Source organism: Strix uralensis, chromosome Z, assembly GCF_047716275.1.
Source record: "Strix uralensis isolate ZFMK-TIS-50842 chromosome Z, bStrUra1, whole genome shotgun sequence".
NCBI lineage: Eukaryota > Metazoa > Chordata > Aves > Strigiformes > Strigidae > Strix > Strix uralensis.
This window is the reverse complement of record NC_134012.1, coordinates 50,760,340-50,782,250: the sequence shown is the minus strand read 5'-3', so window position 1 is coordinate 50,782,250 and position 21,911 is coordinate 50,760,340. Positions and strand designations below refer to the sequence as shown.

Genomic DNA, 21,911 nt, shown 5'->3' with positions numbered 1-21,911 from the left:
GCTGAGTGATGGACTTTTTTTTTTTTTTTTTTAAACTTAAGTAAAATTTGGAGAAGATGAGCGGGAGTTTATAACTTGGAATATCTGGAAGTATGTATTTGTTGTGAAAACTTTTAATAGTTATTGTCATTTTGTGTGTCTGTGCATTGAAGGTATCCTGAGTTAGCAACTGTGTGCAGAAATCCCAATACTCTAATTTTATATCCTGGAGCTGAAGCAACCGATTTGGAAGAAGTTGCTGTGATGTCTTCTAGTTCATCGGTTATGATCATCATTGATGGAACATGGAGTCAGGCTAAAGATATATTTTACAAAAATTCTCTCTTCCGCCTTCCCAGGCAGGTGAGTTATAATATGTAAAATAAAAATTTTAAGTGTGTCTATTAGATGCTTGCTTTCTGACCAGCCAGAAGGGAGTGTTTGTGTGAGGATGAAAATCATGGAAACCTGGTTTCCTTCTCAGCTGTAACTGGCTGACAAGATAAGGAAAACTTGAATAATTAAATAATCTATAAAATTGTGAGAAAGATAACTATAAATACTGGGGGTTTTCATTTTGTCACTTGAAATTTATTTTTGTTTCTTTTAAGTGTTGAACTTCATAGTGAATAATTGTTTTGCAAAATTGAAAACTGGTTTGTGTAGGAAAATTTTTGCCTGTTGCCTAAAATATTAGAACATAGATGGTGAAATAAGCATTTTTTTTCCTCTCCTGTATAAGTATTTTACATTGCAGCAATAGGAAAGCTGAAAGTAGAATTTTTTAGCCTCTTGTGAAAGTGTCACACTCTTTCCCGCATATTTGGTCTCCACCATATTAAAAACTTCATGACTTAAATACTGGCCACATGAGGTTTGGGGGTTTTTTTGTTTGTTTTGTTGGGGTTTTTTGGTGTTTTTTTTTTTTCCCCCTTAGGAACATCAGCACCCACCCACTTGAACTGCCAATAAGGATTAAGCCTAATGAAAGTATCCTAGATTGTAATACATTGTTAATAACATTAGTGGACATAGGTTCCTGTTGCTGCATTGTGAATGGTATGATGCTACTTTTCAACAAATTTTTTAGTGGATAATTGAGTGTGGCTTTGGTACAGGAGTCCTGAATGTAAGTTTTAAACATAAAATGTAATCTTCTGTGACTCAGTTGCTGTTGTTGAGTAAGTTTTTCCCCTGTTACTTGATTGAAATAATTTGTATTGTGTCATATACACACACCAGGCAGCATTTCTTTATGTACTACAATGGTGTAAGTTAAATGCTCAATGATTTTCTGGGAAAGGCAAAGGCTTAAATGATTTTCTGGGAAAGGCTCTGATTTCGCACACTGCAGTTTTGTTATCTGCATTGTGCATCATTCATAACCAACAACTTCTAAATCCAGAAGTTGGAGAATGTTACTGGTTGGATTCCTTATAAGTCTTTGAAAGGAAACGTAACTTTTTGTAGTTTTGTCATATGCTTGCCAATGGAGCAAGGAAAAACTGGTCAAACCATTACATTTCTTCTGTGGCTGGAACTTGTCTGTAATACCCTAAGTTCAAATTTGTTTGGAAGTCAAATTGATGTTTAAATTTAGTGCTGCCATTGCTTTAGGTTTTCTCGTATGTTGGTTCTTACCATAAGATTCCTGATTTTGCTCCTGACCAGTTTCCCTATGGTCATACTGGTAGGGACCCAGGGTGTGGCAGAGCACACAGCTCCTGGAGGGTGAAGGGCCTCTGGCCCTTTAGAAAGAAGAATGCACACCTCAAACTTTCAAATGCAGTGAACACAGCTCTTGTGTAAGTATCTGTCTTAACTCCAGTCTTTGTTCTAGTTTATAACTAGTTTGCAGTTCCTTATTTATTGTACTTTTTTGAAACTTCTGGGCACTGCAGGCTTTTGGTTTGAATTCAAAAATACTTAAATATTCTGAAATATTTGTTTCCATCAGCTAGTTGATTTGAATGTCCAAATCACATATAGGAGGAGTTTTGCTACAGATCAAAATGGGGCAGAAGTCCTGATCACTTGGGTTCTTGTAGATGGCATGATGCATGATGTAGATGGTAATGGTGTTTGTCTCGTTTCACTTTATTCCTTATTAACATTTGTTTCTCTCTGCTTCACTCTTGCACATTATTACTGAGAAAAATAAATCAGGAGCTAACCAGCCTGTGAAATGATGATTGATTATAACATATAACTCTTAAGAATAATCAAGGGAATTAAATAACATGGGGTGAAGTCCAGTTTCCATATGGGAAAGATATTGGAAATAAAGTGTTTTCCAGATACCTTCTTTAAACAACTTCATGCTGGAATTTTGATCCCTGTGTTATAGTTGTATTTTGGCTGTGAACCATACTTTTATCTAAATGAGTGTAAAGAAGATAGTCAGTGATGCAAAAACCAGCAGAATTCATTGAGTAGTAAGAAATGAAGAGAGAGATAGTTGATCCAGTTTTGTCCAATAGTTGAAAAGTTCTTTAAGCTCAAAACTTCACTGTTCCATAAAGCAAAATTTTATATATTCATAATGTAAATGCAGGGGCATAAAAAGAATCTGTATTAAGTGTAGACCTGAACTATTTGTTTTAACCTGCCAAGCATAGCATTGAGTAAATAAGGTACAGAAAATGAATAATACTTCAGGATAAGTTCTCCTCTTACTTAACCTTCTGTATTACAAATAAATTAATTTGGTCACACAGATGCAACTAGAATGTCACCTGAGGTGCCTGTCAGGAACACCTGACAAGAAACCTATCTATGAAAAAAATACACCCTGCCTCACCTCTTTCTGATTGCAGCATGTATCCAAGAGGACAGAAGTAAAGTTATTAATCTGGTCTGTACATTATCATTATGGAAGAACTCAATGTTAAAAATAAATTCCTTAATTCTATTTTCAAAATTCAAATGGTTTCAATATTCTGGTTTTTGTCAGAAGTACATAATGTTTTATCTTATGGCAAGGAATCCGTGAGTGAAATTTTAGGGGTCATAGAAGGTAATTATTCAGAGTAAAGGTGCATAGAGACTCTGAAAACTACCAAGTCTCTAGTACTTGATGCTGATTTGAGAATTTATTGTGTTCCTTTCAGATTTTTTCTTATGTTATGCCCATGCGAACCTCATGGAGACCAGCAAGGCCAAGTGCAAGGTCCTGCATACGGGTCAGGGCAATCCCAAGCATAATGACAGGCTGGGTGATGAGTGGTTTGAGAGTGGCCCTGTGGAGAAGGACTTGGGAGTAGTAGTGAATGGGAAAACTGACTATGAGCCAGCAATGTGCGCTCGCAGCCCAGAAAGCCAACCGTGTCATGGACTGCATCAAGAGAGGTGTGACCAGCAGGTCAAGGGAGGTGATTCTCCTCCTCTACTCCACCCTTGTGAGAACCACCTGTAGTGCTGTGTCCAGCTCTGGGGCCCCCATCATAAGAAGGACATGGACCTGTTGGAGCAGGTCCAGAGGAGGCCACAAGGATGATCAGGGGCTGGAGCACCTCCCCTTGGACAGGTTGAGAGAGTTGGGGTTGTTCAGCCTGGAGAAGAGAAGGCTCCGGGGAGACCTTATAGCGGCCTTCCAGTACTTAAAGGGGGCTACAGGAAAGATGGGGAGGGACTGTTTTATCAGGGAGTGTAGTGATAGGACAAGGAGTAATGGCTTTAAACTGGAAGAGGTTAGATTTAGATTAGATATAATGAAGAAGTTCTTTACTGTCAGGGTGGTGAAACACTGGTACAGGTTGCCCAGCAGGGCTGTGGCTGCCCCCTCCCTGGCAGTGTTCAAGGCCAGGTTGGACGGGGCTTGGAGCAACCTGGTCTAGTGGAAGGTGTCCCTGCCCATGGCAGGGGCGTTGGAACTAGATGGTCTTTAAAGGTCCCTTCCAGCTCAAACTGATCTATGATTTTTATAATTAACTTCTTCAGTTCTCCATTTGGGACCACTTCTTCATGCTATAGTTTTTGTCTTCCATATGGGACACCCTGCAAAACTCTGCTGGACTGGAATTATAGAATCCTAGAATGGCCCAGGTTGGAAGGGACCTGAAATGATTATCTGGTCCACCCTTTTGTGGGAAAGGAAGTCTGGATGAGATTTACATCTTGAAAACCAGTGATGGGTACTCCACTATGTCCCTGGGAAGGTTGTTCCAGTGATTGATTTTCTTACTGTAAAAATTTTCCTATATTGAGATGAAACCCCTCACTGCAATTTGTACCTGTTTCCCCTTGTCCTCTCTACATGTCTTCTTGTGAAGAGAGAGCCTCTGTCATCTTTGTGACTGCCCTCTATGTACTGTAATACTGTGATGAGGTCCCCCTTGAGCGTTCTTTTCTCCAGGGAGAAAAGTCAAGAAGTATTGCAGTGCTAGATGAGATCATAGTCAAATATTGAAGATTATGCACCCTTGAAGTCTGAAGAGACTTCAGTGTTTAATTCCATTTTCAAGCACTGACACTTTGAGTCTTAAAATTGTATCTGCATTACCCTTGAGAGGGTGGTTTTCTTGATTGTGCTTATGTCCTTGAGATAGTTTTGAAGCAATTGGTTTAAACTGCTCTGTCTTATACAAATCTCAGTAGCAATCTTACCGCAGCAATGTGTGGTCACAGCATGTGCTGCATAAGTGTGGTTATGATCCTGGTAAACAGTGGCTTAAGCCAGTGCTGTTAAGTACTAACTGAATTGAACCTAGCTGTATAAAAGCTCCTACAGTCTGAGTATTTACTGACAGTCCAAGGGATGTGGACTAAATACATCTGCATTTTGGCATTTTACCTGTCTAAATCTTTTTAGACCTTGTAGTGAAGTGTAAAATGTAATTAGTATCCATGAGTCTGTTAAAATGTTTGCTTTGTTAAAATAATGGACAGAAAAATTATGGATCACTTAACATACAAATGATTCTTTTAAAATTCTGAAATCCTGCCTAATGCAAAATGGAACTGAAAAAGAATTTGAAGCGGTAGGATGAGTGAAAATCTTGTTATGAAAGTATGCCAAGAAACTCTTGGAAAAGTGAGTAGTATTGATGATGCTGCACAAAACATTTTTCACTTTTTGAGATAGTACCACAAAATGGTGGTAGAGATGAGCTTCAGTATGCAAAACTGAAATATTAAACATTTGCTGGATATTCTCATCATTCCCACTATGGTTGATACTTGCAGTTTTCCCTACATATGTGTCTGGATACATTTTTTTTCTAAAACAATGATGAAACATAATAGTATTTCTTTGTTAAAGACTAAGAATTGTTTTTTAAGGGTGGAATGATACTAATGATAAAATGGCAGGCAAATAGAGGCATTTTAGTGTTTTACATGCTTAGAATTGGTGTTCTGAAAAAGTCTAATTAGAATTAATATTCTTCTTAAGCTTTCTTCTTTGGCTCTGTGATTTTGAGTGAAATGTGTGTTTCCAAAACATTCATAATTTCATGAGAACTACTGATATTTAATAAGTATTAACAAAATCCAGTTAAAAAGTTTACTATTTACTTTAGATTTACTTTACTATTACTTTAGATTTCATTAAGATATTAAAATGTGTTTGTGTACTACAGGAAATTAAAAAACATTTGCTGTTTACAAACAAATCTGCTCTTACTGTAGGAGGTTATTGCACCAGAAAGACTAGGTATAAATCACATCTACATGTGATTTTGTAGAAACTTAATTTCCCCATTATAGTTTCCTGGATTTTAAAATGTTTTGGTTGTACAAAATTTTATAGATGTAGGAGCAAAAGTGAGTGTGGCAATGCTAATCTGTACATGAACATGGATAAAAGCATGTAACTACATGATAGCCCTGAAAGTTCAAGAATCGGTCTTCCAGATGCTAATTGTTAACAGGGTACTGTGTACCTTTACTCCCTTGCAGTGTGCAGCTATATAGAGGGTTTAAGACTGCAAAAGTCAACTGTCAGATATGGTTTATCACTGGGGTGACTCACAGACTTTCTTGCTGAGAAGGTTCTGAGGCATTGAGTTACGAAGCAGTGATGCAGATGATCATATTCTTAAGCTCTTGGGGAAAAATGCGAGCAGACAGCAGGAATATCAAAAACGTTCCTAGCAGATTTGCTTCTTTGCGCGTACTTGAATTCTGCATTGCATGGACCACAGCGTTTAACAGTTGCAGTTACAGCCTGAATTAACACCCTACTTATCTGATCTTTTTGTAATGGAAAAGAATATTCTGCTGTCCCTACCTTTCTTTTTATTGGAATTGCATTGCAACTCTTGTTTTAAAGGGTTTAAATTCTTAGTGAAAATGAAAAATACAGTGGCTCTTGAAGTATTAAGTTATTAAATGTATTAAAATATTTTTTTAAACTATGATGGTTAGTTTGGTTGTTACCAAGTATACCAGAGCTAAAATCAATATTTTGTTTGATTTTTATTTTATATGCTAGTGATTATTCAAATCACATGTTTTAAGGACATTGTTGGAGTTCTCAAATTCAGAAATAGCTTCCTTCAGGAAAAAAAAATGTTTTCCCGTGTTGAAGTGTGACCTAAGTGGATTTAGTTTGTTAGAGGTAGTACAGTGCTAAGTCAGAACTTGTGCTGTAACTGCTGAGACAGGTAGGGCTCAATGAAGACACCAGCTGAGCATGGAGCAGTGCAATGGCAATATTTAAGCACTGTGTACACAACTATGTATTAAACTAAGTTTGGTCGTTTTGTGCTGAATTAAAATAAACAGTTACATAATTAAAATAAACAGTTACATGGTAAACGATTATAATAAAACTGTCTGTAAGCAAACATTAGCACTCTTATGGATTAAATTTTGTTCACCCTGTGACTGTGTTCTGTTTCATCTTTCTTACTGAGCTAGACACCGTGGCCAACACTGTAAGGTTTTCCTGGCTTTTTCCTATTTCTACATGATTTCCTATTTTCCTATTGATTTAAATACTCTGTAGATGGTTGTCTATCTGAATTAAGGAGTTTTTGTTTCATGTTTTGAAATTTTGGTTTGATAATGCAGTTTTGAAAGATTAATATTAGTAGTACATCACTATATTTGGAATTCAAGAAGACAGGTTTTTCTCCCAGAAATAGAATGAGGTAGATATGACAGTATCCAAAGAAAGAGGATACTGAAGGAAAAGAGGCTATGATTCCTGCAGGCATCATCTGTAGGTGAAAAAGAAGCTGTTAACTAAAATTCTTTAACAAATGGTGATTCGAGTTTTTAATCAATGCTCTGTAGGTAGAAAAGAGGTATTTTAGTAATGAAGGGATTAGCAATTCTGAATTACAAGCTATACTACAAAGATGCAATAAATTGGAGGCATTAGAAGATCACACTTAATTGTGTTCCTTCACAGCTTCACTGATTTTGGGTAATACAAATTTCTGTATTGAATGATTTTAAAGATACTGTAGGATATTTTAATAAACTTTGTTGTTGTTTTAAATTAGTATTGAAATCTAAATATCTTCAATGAAAAGCTCTTTTATTCAACAGTTCAATCAGCAGAGCTTTTTACTTTGAAAAGAATTTTGGAAGAAAATTCAGTTGAGCTCTTCCAGAAAGTCCCATTGGAAATATATTTATGAATCCAACGTATTTAACTATATCAGAAGGATTTAAATTTAAGTCTTGATCCAGCATCATTCTTATGGTCTGGAATTTTAACCAATGACAAAGCATGAACTTGGACAAAGTTTATAGCAGAAACTTACGAAACACATGGCTTAAGGTGACTTTTATAGTTTTTAATATGATTACATTGATTACCTTTTGTATTTTATGAGCTGGCACCCTCTAGAGAAGCACATTATCCCAGGATGTTTTGCATAGCCACAACTGAGGAAGAGACCACAAGCATTACAGTATGCACTGCAGGCTTTCTTGCAACAGCTGTTGTGGTTTGCAAAGGTGATACAGAAACAGTATTCCGTTAACTTGGAGCAGTGGATGCAATTAGCTCAGAGGGAAGAATGAGCTGGTTTGCACAGCAGGCGTACTTGGCACAGTTAGACTGGTGGTATATTGTACAAAGCAATCACAGAGCACTGTGGGTGAAGCTGCTTCTGTTTATGAGGAGATAAGCATAGCATAGTGGGAACAGATGGCTAAAAAAACCGTTTGACCTTCTACTCCTTTTCTACTCCTTGAGTATCAAAAAAAGGTTGAAAAAATTTACCTAGAGACAAACACATGTATAAAAATGTAGGCAAGCTATCCCAAGTACTTACTGTCTTATCAGAGTAGGTAATATGTGAATCAGTTTTATTTATGTATAAGTGCTTCTGGGCCACTGTTGTAATTCCAAGCATCTGCTATCCAAAACCTGAATGGATTATTTCTATCACCTGATACCTTGTTTTCCTCGTTTAAACAGCTAATGACAATCTCTTTGGGATCATTATGCTTATGCTGTATAGTTGTAGAAAAAAAGAATTATCCATCCCTTAAAAATGTTGGAAAGTGCTATATGCTTGATTTTGAGACTTGGGGAGGAGTTCATATGCTGGTATTCCGGTATCAAAAAATAATTTAAACTGAATGTACAATGATGTATGAAAACTGTGAGTGTTCCCCTGTAATTTTAAGCTGCCATCAGTCTAGCCAACAGTCAGGAGAAATATGATTTCAGACAGTCAGGAAAGGGGTGTAAAGCATAGTTCGCTTTTACTTATTTTGCTTTTTCTTCCTGTCTTCTTATGCATTACATCTGTACCTAATAATCTGTAATTCTTGACATTTTGCTGTCACAAAATACTTCCTAAACATCTCAGAAGAGCACAGGATGTTTTCATGGAGTATTCCAGTTGTAGTGTTACCATCTGCACATATTGTGTAACTTTTTGTTCCTAGCTTAATTCACTGTAAATCTGAATGGTGTGCCTGCTTGTGCATGAGTGGGCACAGTTTGAGGCTGGGGATGGCTTCGTATTCACTTAGACTCTATAATTCTTTGTTGATGCACTTCTCTGCTACTTAATGGGCATAATAATGTCAGCAGCAAGATGCCAGCAAATCATCCTGTCTATTTATACATTCATCACAGCATTGCTGTTATGCAAATTTTCAACACCTCATTTTCTTTTCCTATCATGCCTTCACAACTTCTGACACACCTATTCTGTTTTCCTTATACTTCCTTTGTAATATGAAGATTGGTATCATCAGCTAAAATCTGGCTTCTTACAGCAAATTTTTAACCCTTGAGGTTTACCATTCCAATTCAGCTTGCACTGTATGCTTAAATCTGCTTGACTAGTGGTGAACATTTGTGAGTATATGCTTGTACTGATCCAAGCACTAGCCCTCAAGTGGGTTGATATTTTGATATCTGAGTTAAGATTATGCTTGTGATCTCTCTTGTTGTTCCTTTCACTCCCTCCTCATCCTTCCATCTCAGAGATGGGATTTGTTTTCCAAACCAGCTTCCTTGGAGCCCAGGATGTGACTTCTAAAGACTTTTAACAGATCTGCATGCAGTTTTGCTTGAGCTTTTAAAAAAATAGGAGGTAGTTTTGAGATCAGGGAATCATCAGTATATCTGACTTACTGTAACTAGTGTTTTAACAGTTGAAAATTATTTCTGTATTTCTTCTTCTGCAAGAGAAGTGAGAATACCAAACACGAACTGGAGAATATATGACAGAAGCACCCAGAAATGACAAGAATGTATGTGTACAGACTTTGATTGTTATTCAAAGGCTTTGACAAACACTGTCTTTTAGTGAATATTTAGAGATTTTGGAGTTTTTGATTAGTCTTGAGAGCATCTATTTGCAGAATATTTGTTCTTCTTCTTGGAGAAGAACAACCTTTAACAGTCAGAAGTTATTTCAAGTGATGCAAAGCAGGCTCTGTATATGATCATTTTTAATGAGGTCCATGTCATTTAATATCATAACTATCATTTTGTTGATCTATAGACCTATCAATACTTGTCACACAAATAAAATATCTGTGTCAGAAAAGGTGCTATCTTCTGTGTGTTAGACATAGCAATGTATATGTATAAGGACATGTAGCACCTTCTAAGATGGCAAAGTCATTCCTACTGTGCTTTAAATTTCCGGGACACTTGATGCAAAGGAAGTTCTTAAAAGAAGGATAAAGTATCCCAGAATGATCTTTTGGCCACAAAGTTTATGTTCAGCTCTAGAATTGTCAATGTTTTAAGGACAATCGTGCCTCATTGACATCTCACCCAGTCAACAGTGACGGCTTGGAGAATGTGGGCATCAGGATGTCTGAACATCTCCAGAGTCTAAGATTATCACAGTCCCTGATTATTCCTCTAGGACTGCATGTTATTGGCTGTGTTTCTGCTTATCCTTTCACATATCTAGGGAGACTGCAAATAAAATAATGGAAAAGATGATAAAGAATAGAATTAGAAGATCCATGGATAAATATGCGGTATTGGGCTAGCCCAATGTAGCTGTTGAAAACAGGTGACATATCTCACAAATTTACTGGAGCTCTTTATCCACCTGCTTCATGGCTCCTTCAGAAGCAATCTGACTGAAGCCGTGTGTGGAGGTCACTTTTGTCAGGTGCCCTCACCAAATATCCTCAATAAAACTATGAGTCATAAGAAGAACTGTCTCATGTAAAAAATATTAGACAGGATAACAGTAACAGGTCTGTTTTCATAGTGATTGTAATTTTATTTTATGGTTTGTAGATATGTCATCAGTGGAGCCCCCAGTGAGTCCATGATATTCAGCATATTCTGAAGTAATACAAAGGAGTGTTTACTGTTAGGTGATAAAATTTCATCATGACATTAAGTTACTTAGAGTGGTAATGGGAACGTCCAGCTGTGAAGAGTTGGAGAAAGACTATGAAACTCAGTAACTGGACGTTAACATAGCACAGGAAATTCACTGTAGATAAATGGTAGTGAAAGCATACACCAAAAATTATCCTATTTTACTTTTTTTTTTTTTAAAAAAAAAGAAAAGGTCTTAACTGGGCACTTCACTCATCAGCAGTGAGATTTTGGAATTATAGTAAGTTCCATGAAAACCTCAGTTCAGTGCCCAAGACCACTGAAAAATTAAGTTTAATATTAGATGCACATGTGCTTGCTTGCATGTATTCTGTCTCTTTCAGGCCTACAGCCCTCCTATTTAAAAAAAAAAAAAAAAGCACAAAAATTGACAAACATCTAGAAGATGTTCAAAGAGAACCAACAAAGGAACAAAACAGGGGATGGATTGCATATAAGAAACGGCAAACTGGGCTCTTCTTTAGCTGGAAAGAACCAGTCCAGCATGGCAAAGATTTATAAATGTGTAAGTGAAACACAGAGGGTAAATATGGACCAACTGTTGACTGTCCTTGCCAATACAGGAAATAAAAGGCATCAAAAGAAATGAGTAGTGAGAAATTCAGATGAAAAAGTGGTAGTTCTTCGCACATGTATCAAAACAGTGGAATTCATTACAGTGGGAATTTTTGTATTTTCAAAGTTTGGAAAGTAACTGGACAAAATCACAGAAGAAAACTCCACCAAGGATTGGATTGTTTTTAAATGCCAAGGGGTCAGTTCCAGCCTGTGAGATCCCTGAGTTGTTGGAGGCTAGAAAAACATCCAGAGGAAATACTTCTGTGTGCCCTTTATTGTAAGCTTCTGCTGTTTGTTATTTTTTTCCCATTAGGGACAGATGTAAACCCATACTCGACAAATTAAATATTCTGTTGCCCCATTCCTCCTCCAAAAGAGAAAGTAGAAAAAATAAAAATAGGGTAAAAAGATGAAATACTGTGGGGGACAGTGAGCCACTGATTGGTACTGAAGCCCTGAAACTTGATGGGGCCTTAAGTGGATGGTAGTGGTGTAAATAAGAAGTAGCAACTGATGGTGAGAACAGTACAGCCCAAACCTCAAGAGAGAGGAGAGACAAGAAGTCATTTTTCCAAGAGCCTCCAATCACATAATTTTGCCATGCTAATACAACTACTGTTGGCTCCTTCAGTATTAAAACTTGTTGAAATTCAGAGTCTGTTGTATTTTTTGGTTTGTTTTCTTGATGTATTTTCTGCACAGAAATACTCACTTCTGCAGATTTACTCATTTACTTGCAGCTTCTGTCCTCTTTCTGTTTTATGCTTGTCTTTATACATGTTTGGTATAAACTGTTTCTAAGAAGACAGAAAACAGCCAGTATTTTGCTCTTTTTAAAAAAGTTTCTTATCTGTACAGCTATTTCTGACTTTTCTTAATTAGGCTTTTTTTTTTTGTTTAGCCTTCTCCACGGTCTTTTGTGTTACTAAGTCTCCTGTCTTTTTTTTTTTTTTCTTTTTTTTTTTTTTTGACTATTGGACTAATTGACTTAAAAAGTCACTTCTGTGATTTCGCAGATCCTGTACTTGATCACATTCCTTTTTTTATTTCAGATTTCTGCTCCAGTGCAAGCTCTGTTTCACCAGCTGTCCTCCTATCACATTATTTTTAGAATAACTAGTTCTTATATTAAAGTCTTTTATCTTCATGCTATGAGAAAGCTGAAGCAATCTTTTTTTTGGCCTCACCACCTGAAAGGTCATAAGGCCAAAAGCTTTTCTAGAAATTATTTTGTTTCAAATATTTTCATGAACGTGACTGCTATTGTTAAAAACTTTGCAGGCATTCTGGAGGAATGGTGGTTCTGCAGGGTTAGTTAAGAATCAAGGGGACAGCTAGATGTGCTTTATTTTTAAAAGTAAAATTTTAAAGCTCTTAACATTTAAGAAGAAAAATTAGGACCAGAGTTTGCTTCTCTGATTCATATGACAAATCAGTTACATTTATTTGAGTTTAGTATTTTACTGTGCAAATAAAGGATAGCAAAATTTGGTCCTTAGTTTTGAAATTTCATTCCACAGACTTTCTCATACCACTGAGCAATTACTAAATATTAATGTAAGAACCTGCTCAATAGTTTAAGTAGTGGCTTTCTTGCAGTCCTTGAGCCTGTGAACTTGGGCATTTGATAGTAACTCTTGCATTTGCTTGAAAAGATAGTCACATCTAAGGGCAGAATTCAAGTATCTAACTACATTATCTGTGTAAATTTTGGACTTTACATACCCACAAGACAATACTTCAAATTCAGGACTAAATTTGGAATTGTTAAATCAGCATGTCCCTAGGCAATACCACTGTGGATGAGATACTTTCTGCTTTGAAATGTCTTCACCAAAGACACCTGGAACACCTCTTTACTACAAATTTAAAAAAAAAATAATTTGTAGGTCCAGTACAGCAATCTGATATTTTACCTCTTTTGAAGTTAATTAGAAGTGGGATTTCAGTTAGTTGACATCCTGTTAAGTAGTAGTAATCAAATGTGATGATATATGAACTTCGTACAAGACTCTAAACATACAGCCTTTGTAGACTTACATCCATGTCATGTAATGTAATACCCTGTCCAGCATTTATTATTCCAGCTGAGTGGTCTCTTTATCATGTTCAGCTATAAATTTTACCTGTTTGTATTTTGTGGCCTTGGTGACTAGTTCACAGTCTTATACAATGTATAAAAAAATTTATCTTGCAAATCCTGAAATACAATTTTTTTTTTTTTCTGATGAGGCATGAAATCAGAGGCAACAACAGCTTCTAGTTTGTTGTGCCAAAGGCGGTGGGAGAAGACATGATTAACTCCTAAACCCCAAGACAAAATTATGTTACCTAAAACCAGGGGATTGGTTCTTACATTGCCTGTGAGTTTCTAAAGATTGCCTTCTGTCTAAACAGCTCATTGTTTCAAAGTGGAAGGGAGACAGTGTCACTTTATAGACTGGAAAAAAGAATTACACAGAATGTAAGGTACTTCAGCAAGGTCAGAAACAAACAGGGGAGTTAATAAAATGGATTGAAGAACTTTGTAACTCTTGTGCTTTATCCATCTGTCAATTCATACTTCTGTCAGTTTAATTGTTTGCAATTAGTTAAACATTTGTATTTATATAGTAACAATTATTACAGTTAGATATACATGTAACTGTGAGTAAAACAAATCTGGAGTTGAAAAGCTGAAGTCTCTTGGACAAGTGCTTATAGCTCTGAAAAAGGGTGACTATCACTAGTATCTTTTCCTAAGTCCTAATAGACAAGTGTGTATGGGAGCAAAAGCAAGACACTGTTTATTCCATGGTCTGTGGTTGTCTAGAAGATTTTGTTGTCTCAGAAAAGTAATTTCAACTTTTCTTAATACAGAGTTGTTCATTAAAATACAGAACCATCCTACTCATAAAAGCAATTTCTTATAATTTGATCTCAGAAAAAATACAATGGATTTAAAAATTGTTTCCAACTTCATTTCCATGACTCAGTACAATCTGCAGGTGGATTGCCATGGATTTGTTTTTAGATAACTCTTCTACATCTGTATAGAAGTATTTTCATATTAATTTTTTTTTTCTTAAATTATGCCATCTTAAATAACTGGGAAAATCCAATTAATTGGATTTCCTTACAAGGTTGAAGAGGAATAAAATCCTCCCCATTGCAGATTGTAGTAACACAGAACCATGCATGCTTCAGCTTTTGCAAAATTGTTGAACTGAGGATTAGGTGAGAGACATGGTTCTTAAAAGTATTGTGGGCAATACCGTGTAGACATACTTTCTAATGCAAGGCTGGACCTTTTGTGCAATGCTTGATGATCTACAAATGGCAGAATTGCTCTCACTCTTTTGGTGCTCTGCTCTGTGGCTAAATTAAGGAGGGAAGACAGATTTCCTTTAAAATAGCCATCAAGAGTGCGCTGGAGCCACACTTAGCTAATGCCATTAAACACTTTTGAGAAGAACACAGCTGCAGGAAGCAGAACCCTGCCATGCTGTTGCATTACTGCTGGGAATATATGGGTAGGCTTACTTTACTTGTAGCATTGCTTTATTAGTTTTTTCAGGTTTGAATACTATTCTGCTACGCCAGAGGTATGCCTCTTTTCCACAGATCTGATTTCTCTCTTTCTCTGTAGTCTCAGCATTTCAACCTGTTTGTATTATCTCCTTTTCTTCTGTCACTCTTCATTGGCTTATGGTATGATTTTATTGCCAGGTTTGTTGCAGGCAAAACAGTTTTACTGATTTCAGTGTAATTTCAATAAACTTAATTTATTGTCAGTAAACAAACTTCTAATTACTGATTCTGGTAGTAGAAAGAAGAAAACAAACACACACTTAAGGAAGGCTCCCCTTGTCTCTGTGAAACCTCTTCTCCCTCGGTTTGTTCTCCAGGCCCCTTGCTGCATGCTACACTTGGCCCCTTCAGTGAGGGGATGGATGGTGCAGGAGGCTGGGAGCAGTGCATGGTGGTTCCTCTACAGGTGGTCCCTTCAGCATCCCACCACTCAGCTACTACTTGTGCGGCTGCTGCTTCAGCTGTGGTCTCTGCTTGGTCTGCTGCTAGTTTGTCTTTTATCTCCTGTCTCCTCCTCCTGGTCTGGTAGGGTCTTTTTGTCTGCCTTCTCCTGCTCTGGCCTTGTTACTTTTTTTTTTTTTTTTTTTTTTTTGATTTACCACTCTTTCTTAAATAGGTTTTTGTACTGCAAACTCCTCTGGTTGCGTCAGAGGCACCATGCTTGGCTGATGGGCTCAGCTGTGACCTGTGGTGGGTTTGTTACAGAGTAGGCAGCCCTTGGCCTCTTCTTGCTGTGGACTTTCCTGCTGCCCTTCTGCTACCAAAACCCTGACAATTATGGCCAATACATTCAATCCTTCTCCTTGGCAAAATATTACATTCATTGCAAGCTCTGCTTTTACTGTCACCAGAATGTTAATAGACATGTCTTATAAACTCTGCGCTTCCTACCAGACAAAAGGAATGGACATGGCAGCAATATGTACACGTGCTCAGTGATACTCCACCTGTCATCCCTGCAAAGCACCAATATCAAGTGCATTACGATGGTTTCAACATCTATATGCATTGCAATCTCCACTGCTTGTCAGGATGTAGGTCCTGGTTCAGGTTCAACATTTCAACAACCTCCACCCCTTGTCTCTACAAAAGATGCATCCTGACCATCATAGCTGTTTCCATATTCATCTATTCATGTCTTCCAAACTTCATCACTCTGGGGGGCGTCTCTTTTGTGGAAGCAACAGAATTGACCCATTGTTCCACATATACCTCCATCAGCTCATCCCAAAGCCTTTTTCCCCTACAGAGGACAGCATTTATAAGTGACATGGGCCTAGATTTCTCAGGACTCTGCTCTCTGGAGCTATCAGTGGTGTCTCCCTAGCTCCAGTTTCCCCACATTGTGGTAGTCACTTGTGGTGGGTTGACCTTGGCTGGCTGCCAGGTACCCAGCAAGCTGCTCTATCACTTCTCCTTCTCAACAGGACAGGGGGAGAAAATACAATGAAAAGCTTGTGGGTCAAAATAAGGACATGAAGGTCACTTACCAATTACTGTCACAGGCAAGATAGACTTGACTTGGGGATATTAATTTAATTTATTGCCAGTCAAGCAGAGCAAGATAATGAGAAATAAGGACAAATCTAAAAAACTACCTTCCCCCCACCCCTCCTTTCTTTCCAGGCTCAACTTCACTCCTGATTCTTCTACCTTCTGCCCCCTGAGGTGCACAGGAGAATGGAGGTTGTGGTCAGTTCATAACACTTTGTCGCCCCATCCTCCTCATGCTCTTCCCCTGGTCCAGCATGGGGTCCCACCCACAGGAGAGAATCATTCATGAACTTCTCCAATGTGGATCCTTCCCATGGACTGCAGTTCTTCACAGACTGCTCCAGTGTGGGTCTTTTCCATGGGATACAGTCCTTCAGGAATGGACTGCTCCAGTATGGGTTCCCCGTGGGGCCACAAGTCCTACCAGAAGACCTGATCCTGCATGGGCTTTTCTTCATGGGCTTCAGTTCCTGTCAGGAACCTGCTCCTGTGCAGGCTCCTCACAAGGTCAGAGCTTCCTTCAGGGCACATCTACTTGCTGCAGTGATGTCCTCCATGGGCTGCAGGTGGAGGTCTGCTCCACTGTGGCCTTCCATGGGCTACATGGTGACAACCTACATCACCATGGTCTTCACCACAGGCTGCAGGAGAATCTCTGCTCCAGTGTCAGGACCACTTCCTCCCCCTTCTTCTTCGCTGACTGTGGGGCTGTTTCTCTCACATATTCTCACTCCTTTCTCACAGCTATGCTGCTGTTGTGCAATTTTTTCCCCTCCTTCTTAAATACGTTCTCACAGAGGTGCTACCAGCATCACTGACAGGCTCAGCTTTGGCCAGTAGCAGATCCATCTGGGAGCTGGCTAGAACTGACTCTGTCCAACATGGGAGCACCTCCTGGTGTCTTCTCACAGAAGCTACCCCTGCAGCCCTCCCTTCCGCTCCTCCCCCAAACCTTGCCACATAAATCCAACACACCATGCAGAAGCGTCTCCCTGGGGCAATGGCTCTAGGTCTCCGTCATTTAGATAGTTTCACTCTTCTGAGTGAAGAACTGCAACTGGAGTGGTCTGATTGGTCTGTGTTGTTAACTCATGATCAGGCTCCTCTTTTTCCTGTCGAGATGTTGGGGTGCGTGACTGTCTGGGACAGTCGCTCCCCACTGTCTGGCAGTGCCCTCTCTTAACTCCATCGTCTGGGCAGCAGCTTCCATTATGAGCACTGCTGGTTGCTGGTTCCCTTCTGAGCTGAGCACTCACTAGTGCCCTGCTATTCTGACACAGACTGTTGATTGGACTGCCCAGCTCTGCTAAACGGTCCTGGTCTTCCCCTAGTGATGGCCCAGGCTCCAGGCCACCACCAGGGCATGGGTTTGAAGCAGGACATGTCCCTTGTGGAGTTCTCTGGAATTGACTGTGTCAGGCACAGGGCACCTCCTCCCACCGAGGTCTGCCCTCCTGCCCCTGCTACCAACACCCTGGCAATTAGTGCACAAAGCACGAGTCCTAGGTCTTCATTTCTGTGCTGGTGCCTCACCTTGTCAGGACTCCGTTGCCGTTGTTCTTGTGGGGGACATCTGTACCAGGGAAGATGAGTTTAAGGAGCCCCTGTTGCTGGAAATGCTGTTTTGCTGAAGTGCTTTCAACTCATTTAAACAAACAAACAAAAAACCCCTGAGGTTTTTATGATGTCTTCTTTGAGTGATGGGCTATTGGCTCAGGCATCCTAGCCAAATTCTTCCCAGAGTAATTAAACATTCTCTTACATTCAATTTGCCCCATTTTTCTAACTGAATTAAGTGTTCTTTGTTACACAGTTTTATGGGCTTGAAATGAACTGTTGAATGACCTCGGAAAAAATGTGACCTACTAGTAGGTGAGGTAAATGCTAGTATATGCTTTCTTTTTTTTTTTTTACAGTCAATTACTCATATTTATATGGGATCTTAGAAATCTGGTGGTAAAATGCATCATCAAAAAGCTATTAAAATAAGTTGCACATTTGCAGGTAAACAATGGTTTTGAGCCAAAACCTTCAGGGTGATTTGTTTATGAGCTTGTTTGTGGCAATAAGCTGCAAAGTTCAAGATACAACACAAATATTCTTACTCAGCACTGCATTTATAAAAGGATCATTCCTGCTGACTTTGTTTGCTCCCTTCTGTTTGATGTTTGTGTAACATTCTCACTCCATGCATATGATGGGCACAGTCCACTAAACATGCTTCATTTTGCAGACAATACAATCAGGTTGTTAAGAATGCTTATTCATAATTTAAAATACCATAGTACTCCAAAACCTCCCTCAAAATACTTCGTTTTCTTCAGTAGAAAGGAAAGGTTTACAAAAGGTGTTACCTATAACTGGAAGCTATGGTCTTTGACCTCATAAACTGGTTAATCAAAGTGTTACTACCAGTTTATAGTTGATGTGCTGTCTTCTAAAAAGGCCCTAGAAATTTTCAATGTCAAGGCTATATGCTATCTTGAACTACAGTCAATGAAAGAGAATTTTGACAATGTATGGGGCAGGAGGAACTTTTGCTTATTCTCAGCTTCTGAAAAATGTGGTCCAAATCTGTATGTTACAATTTGGAAGACTGTGATGAAATATTTATGAAACACTTTCGCATTTCTCTTTCTTTCCCATTGTTCACTGACCGTCTTGTAATATGTCTGGGAAGTTGTCAACACAAACTGCTTTCTGAGTTTCCAGAGTTTTGATCTTTCACCAAAGTCAGTCACATCAACATCTGCTTTAGGAATTCTTTGCCAATTTACCTTGTTGCTCAAATCAAAACTTCATGCTGTGCAAACTGAGTAGCACTTAATGGATTGACTTTATGGTTTCTGTGCTGCCTCTGCTGAGTGAGCATGGGTTCACAGATGCTTAGGGGTAAGTCTTATCTAGCAGGTTGGTTGAAATGCTGTCCTCCTAAGGACTCTTTGGAAGAGCATTCTCATCCTTCTTCTGTAGGAGTCAGTGAAGGGATGCTCAAACTATTGGCAGGACCTCACTGAGTACTGTATCAGCAGTACTGAAATGAAGGCACTGCACTCGGAGTATGGAAAGCAAGGAAAGGGATCTTTATTTAAACAAGCTGGCTCAAAACACTCTTGCCACTCCTTTTGTTTAAAAGAAAAGTTAAAAAAAGCTTCCTTTAGGGATCCACCGGCTTTTCAATTCTAGTTGTGCCACTGGAGTTACTAGGTAGGAGAAGCTCATGGGGGAAAACAGATTAAATGCTGGACAGGAAGTGATAAAATGCCATCTGTTTTAAGGCAATATGTATGGCAGATAGGATAAAATGCAAAAGTGTCAACAGGTATAGGACATCAAATTGTAGTTGGCAGTAGGTTCTTCTGCCAGCAATTCAACTTGCAGCAATACTAGAATTATCAATACAAAACTGTCAGCTTGCATAGTTGAGCAGAAGCTGAAATTAATTCTCTTATTTTTCCAGTAATGATGGGTAAAGTCATTAATGAGTTTATAGACAACCTGTAATGGTGTTGTGGTTGAACTCAGCCAGTAGCCAATCACCACATGGCCAGTCATTTACTTCCCCCCCATTCCCTGGTGAAATAGAGGAGGGACAAAAAAAAAAAAAAAGAAACTTGTAGGCTGAATTAAAAAAAAAATGAATTTAGTAATAGTAACAAAACAACAGTAACAATAATAAGTCCAAATGGGTAATATACAGTAGTTGCTCACCAACCGTCAACTGGTACGCAGCCCGCCCCTAGCAGTGATCCCAACCACACCAGAAATCTTACTGCCGACCAACTGGGAAACCGAAACTGAGAGAGCACCGTCTCCTTATATACTGAGCATGATGTCATGTGATATGGAATACTCCAGTGACCGATCCTGGCCCGGCCCTCTAGCTGTGCTTCCTCCCAGCCCAAGGAACATTAACTCTATCCTGGCCAAAACCAGGATACATGGTTAAAGGTGTGAGAATCATTATATCGATGCACTTTTTAACAGAAAGTGGGTTTTGTGGTCTATTCCTCTGGTATGTTTAGATAATAAAAATTTATTTCAGGATTTGCTGTTTTCATGTGTAGAGGATTAAAGAAGGAGTAGCAGTCTGTTTCTGAAAGCATGTTCAAAAATCAGAAGAATTTCTTTGCTGGGGCAAGCAGCTATTCTAAAAAGTAATTTGCCATTTAGATAAATTCCTTCTAGAGGAAGTTAAAAACGTCTTTCTAATGAAGTTAGTGCTTACAGACATGAGTGTAATACAGTTTAAGATCTTAGAATCATAGAACAGTTTGGGTTGGAAGGGACCTTAAAGATCTAGTTCCAATCCCCCTGCCACGGGCAGGGACACCTTCCACTAGACCAGGTTGCTCAAAGCCCCATCCAACCTGGCCTTGAACCCTTCCAGGGAGGGGGCACCCACAGCCCCCTGAGCAACCTGTTCCAGTGTCTCACCACCTTCACAGTGAATAATTTCTTCCTTACATCTAATCTGAATCTACCCTCATTCAGTTTAAAGCCATTATCACTACAGGCCCTCATAAAAGTCCCTCTCCAGCTTTCTTGTAGGCCTCCTTTGGGGGGCCTATAAGGTCTCCCCAGAGCCTTCTCTTCTCCAGATGTATAGGCAGCTGTCTGAACACCTTGAGAGAAGACTACAGTTAATGTAAAAATAGAAATATAAAAACATGCATTCATCTGCATACAGAAAACACCCAGAACAAAAGAGGAAGAAAAATACCAAAAATCACTATTGTCATCTGGCTGCATCTTTGTTTGTTCCTTTTCTGATATGTGCTCTCTGAATTGTTTTTATAAAATCTCCTATTCAGTGAGCTGAGGAGATGCAAAGAAAAATATTCTCTTTCATCCTCCACAGTTACGGGACTTAGGCAAGTGAATATATGAGGACCAATAATAAATAGTGCCAGGTAGTAAATACATTTTATCCCTTTTATCCTCCCCTTTGTCTTTCTGTTTTTCTAGCTGTTTTCATTTGTCACAATTTCCAATTTGCATGAGAGAGATTAAATACCAAATTTTGCCGTAGAACCTAAGTAAATGGACAATGCTCACTTTGATTCTGCAAAGGAAAGAGGTACAGTGATGAATAAGGGGTGCAGGTGGGCAGGAGGCAAATCAGAACTGAAGGCCAGCCAGCAATGGTTGCAGTGGGGAAAACTGTACTAATGTAGGTCACAGAAAGTGGTATGCATTTAACCATGCATCCTCACACTAATGGAAGAAAAATCCCTTGTTTTCACTGACTTGTTCTATAAATGTTTTTTATCTATATGTGTATGACAGTAGTGATTTTGCTAATAATCCCACAGGAGTGCCCAGTTACCTGTAGGCTGTGGAAGCCTTTGCAAGCTTTTATAGTAAGTTTTTATTTGGAGTTATGTTGGTGTTTTTAAATCATGTGGTTTTTGATGTAGCAAGAAAACCTGGTTTTGTTAAGTAAGTAGGTCATACTCTCTGCTGTATGATGACTTGAAAGATAATCATTAAAATCTCTTACATACTCTGAAATGTTTCA

General features: G+C 38.6%; 1 protein-coding gene across 2 annotated transcripts in view; it reads left to right on the top strand.

Moving 5' to 3' along the window:
• DTWD2 (DTW motif tRNA-uridine aminocarboxypropyltransferase 2) overlaps positions 1-21,911 on the top strand; it is a 100,122-nt gene that overhangs the window by 61,597 nt on the left and 16,614 nt on the right. For both annotated transcript variants that reach the window (XM_074855802.1, XM_074855803.1), the window contains exon 4: positions 153-342. In XM_074855802.1, coding sequence (XP_074711903.1) covers positions 153-342 — 190 coding nt within the window. The remainder of the gene's footprint in view (positions 1-152; positions 343-21,911) is intronic.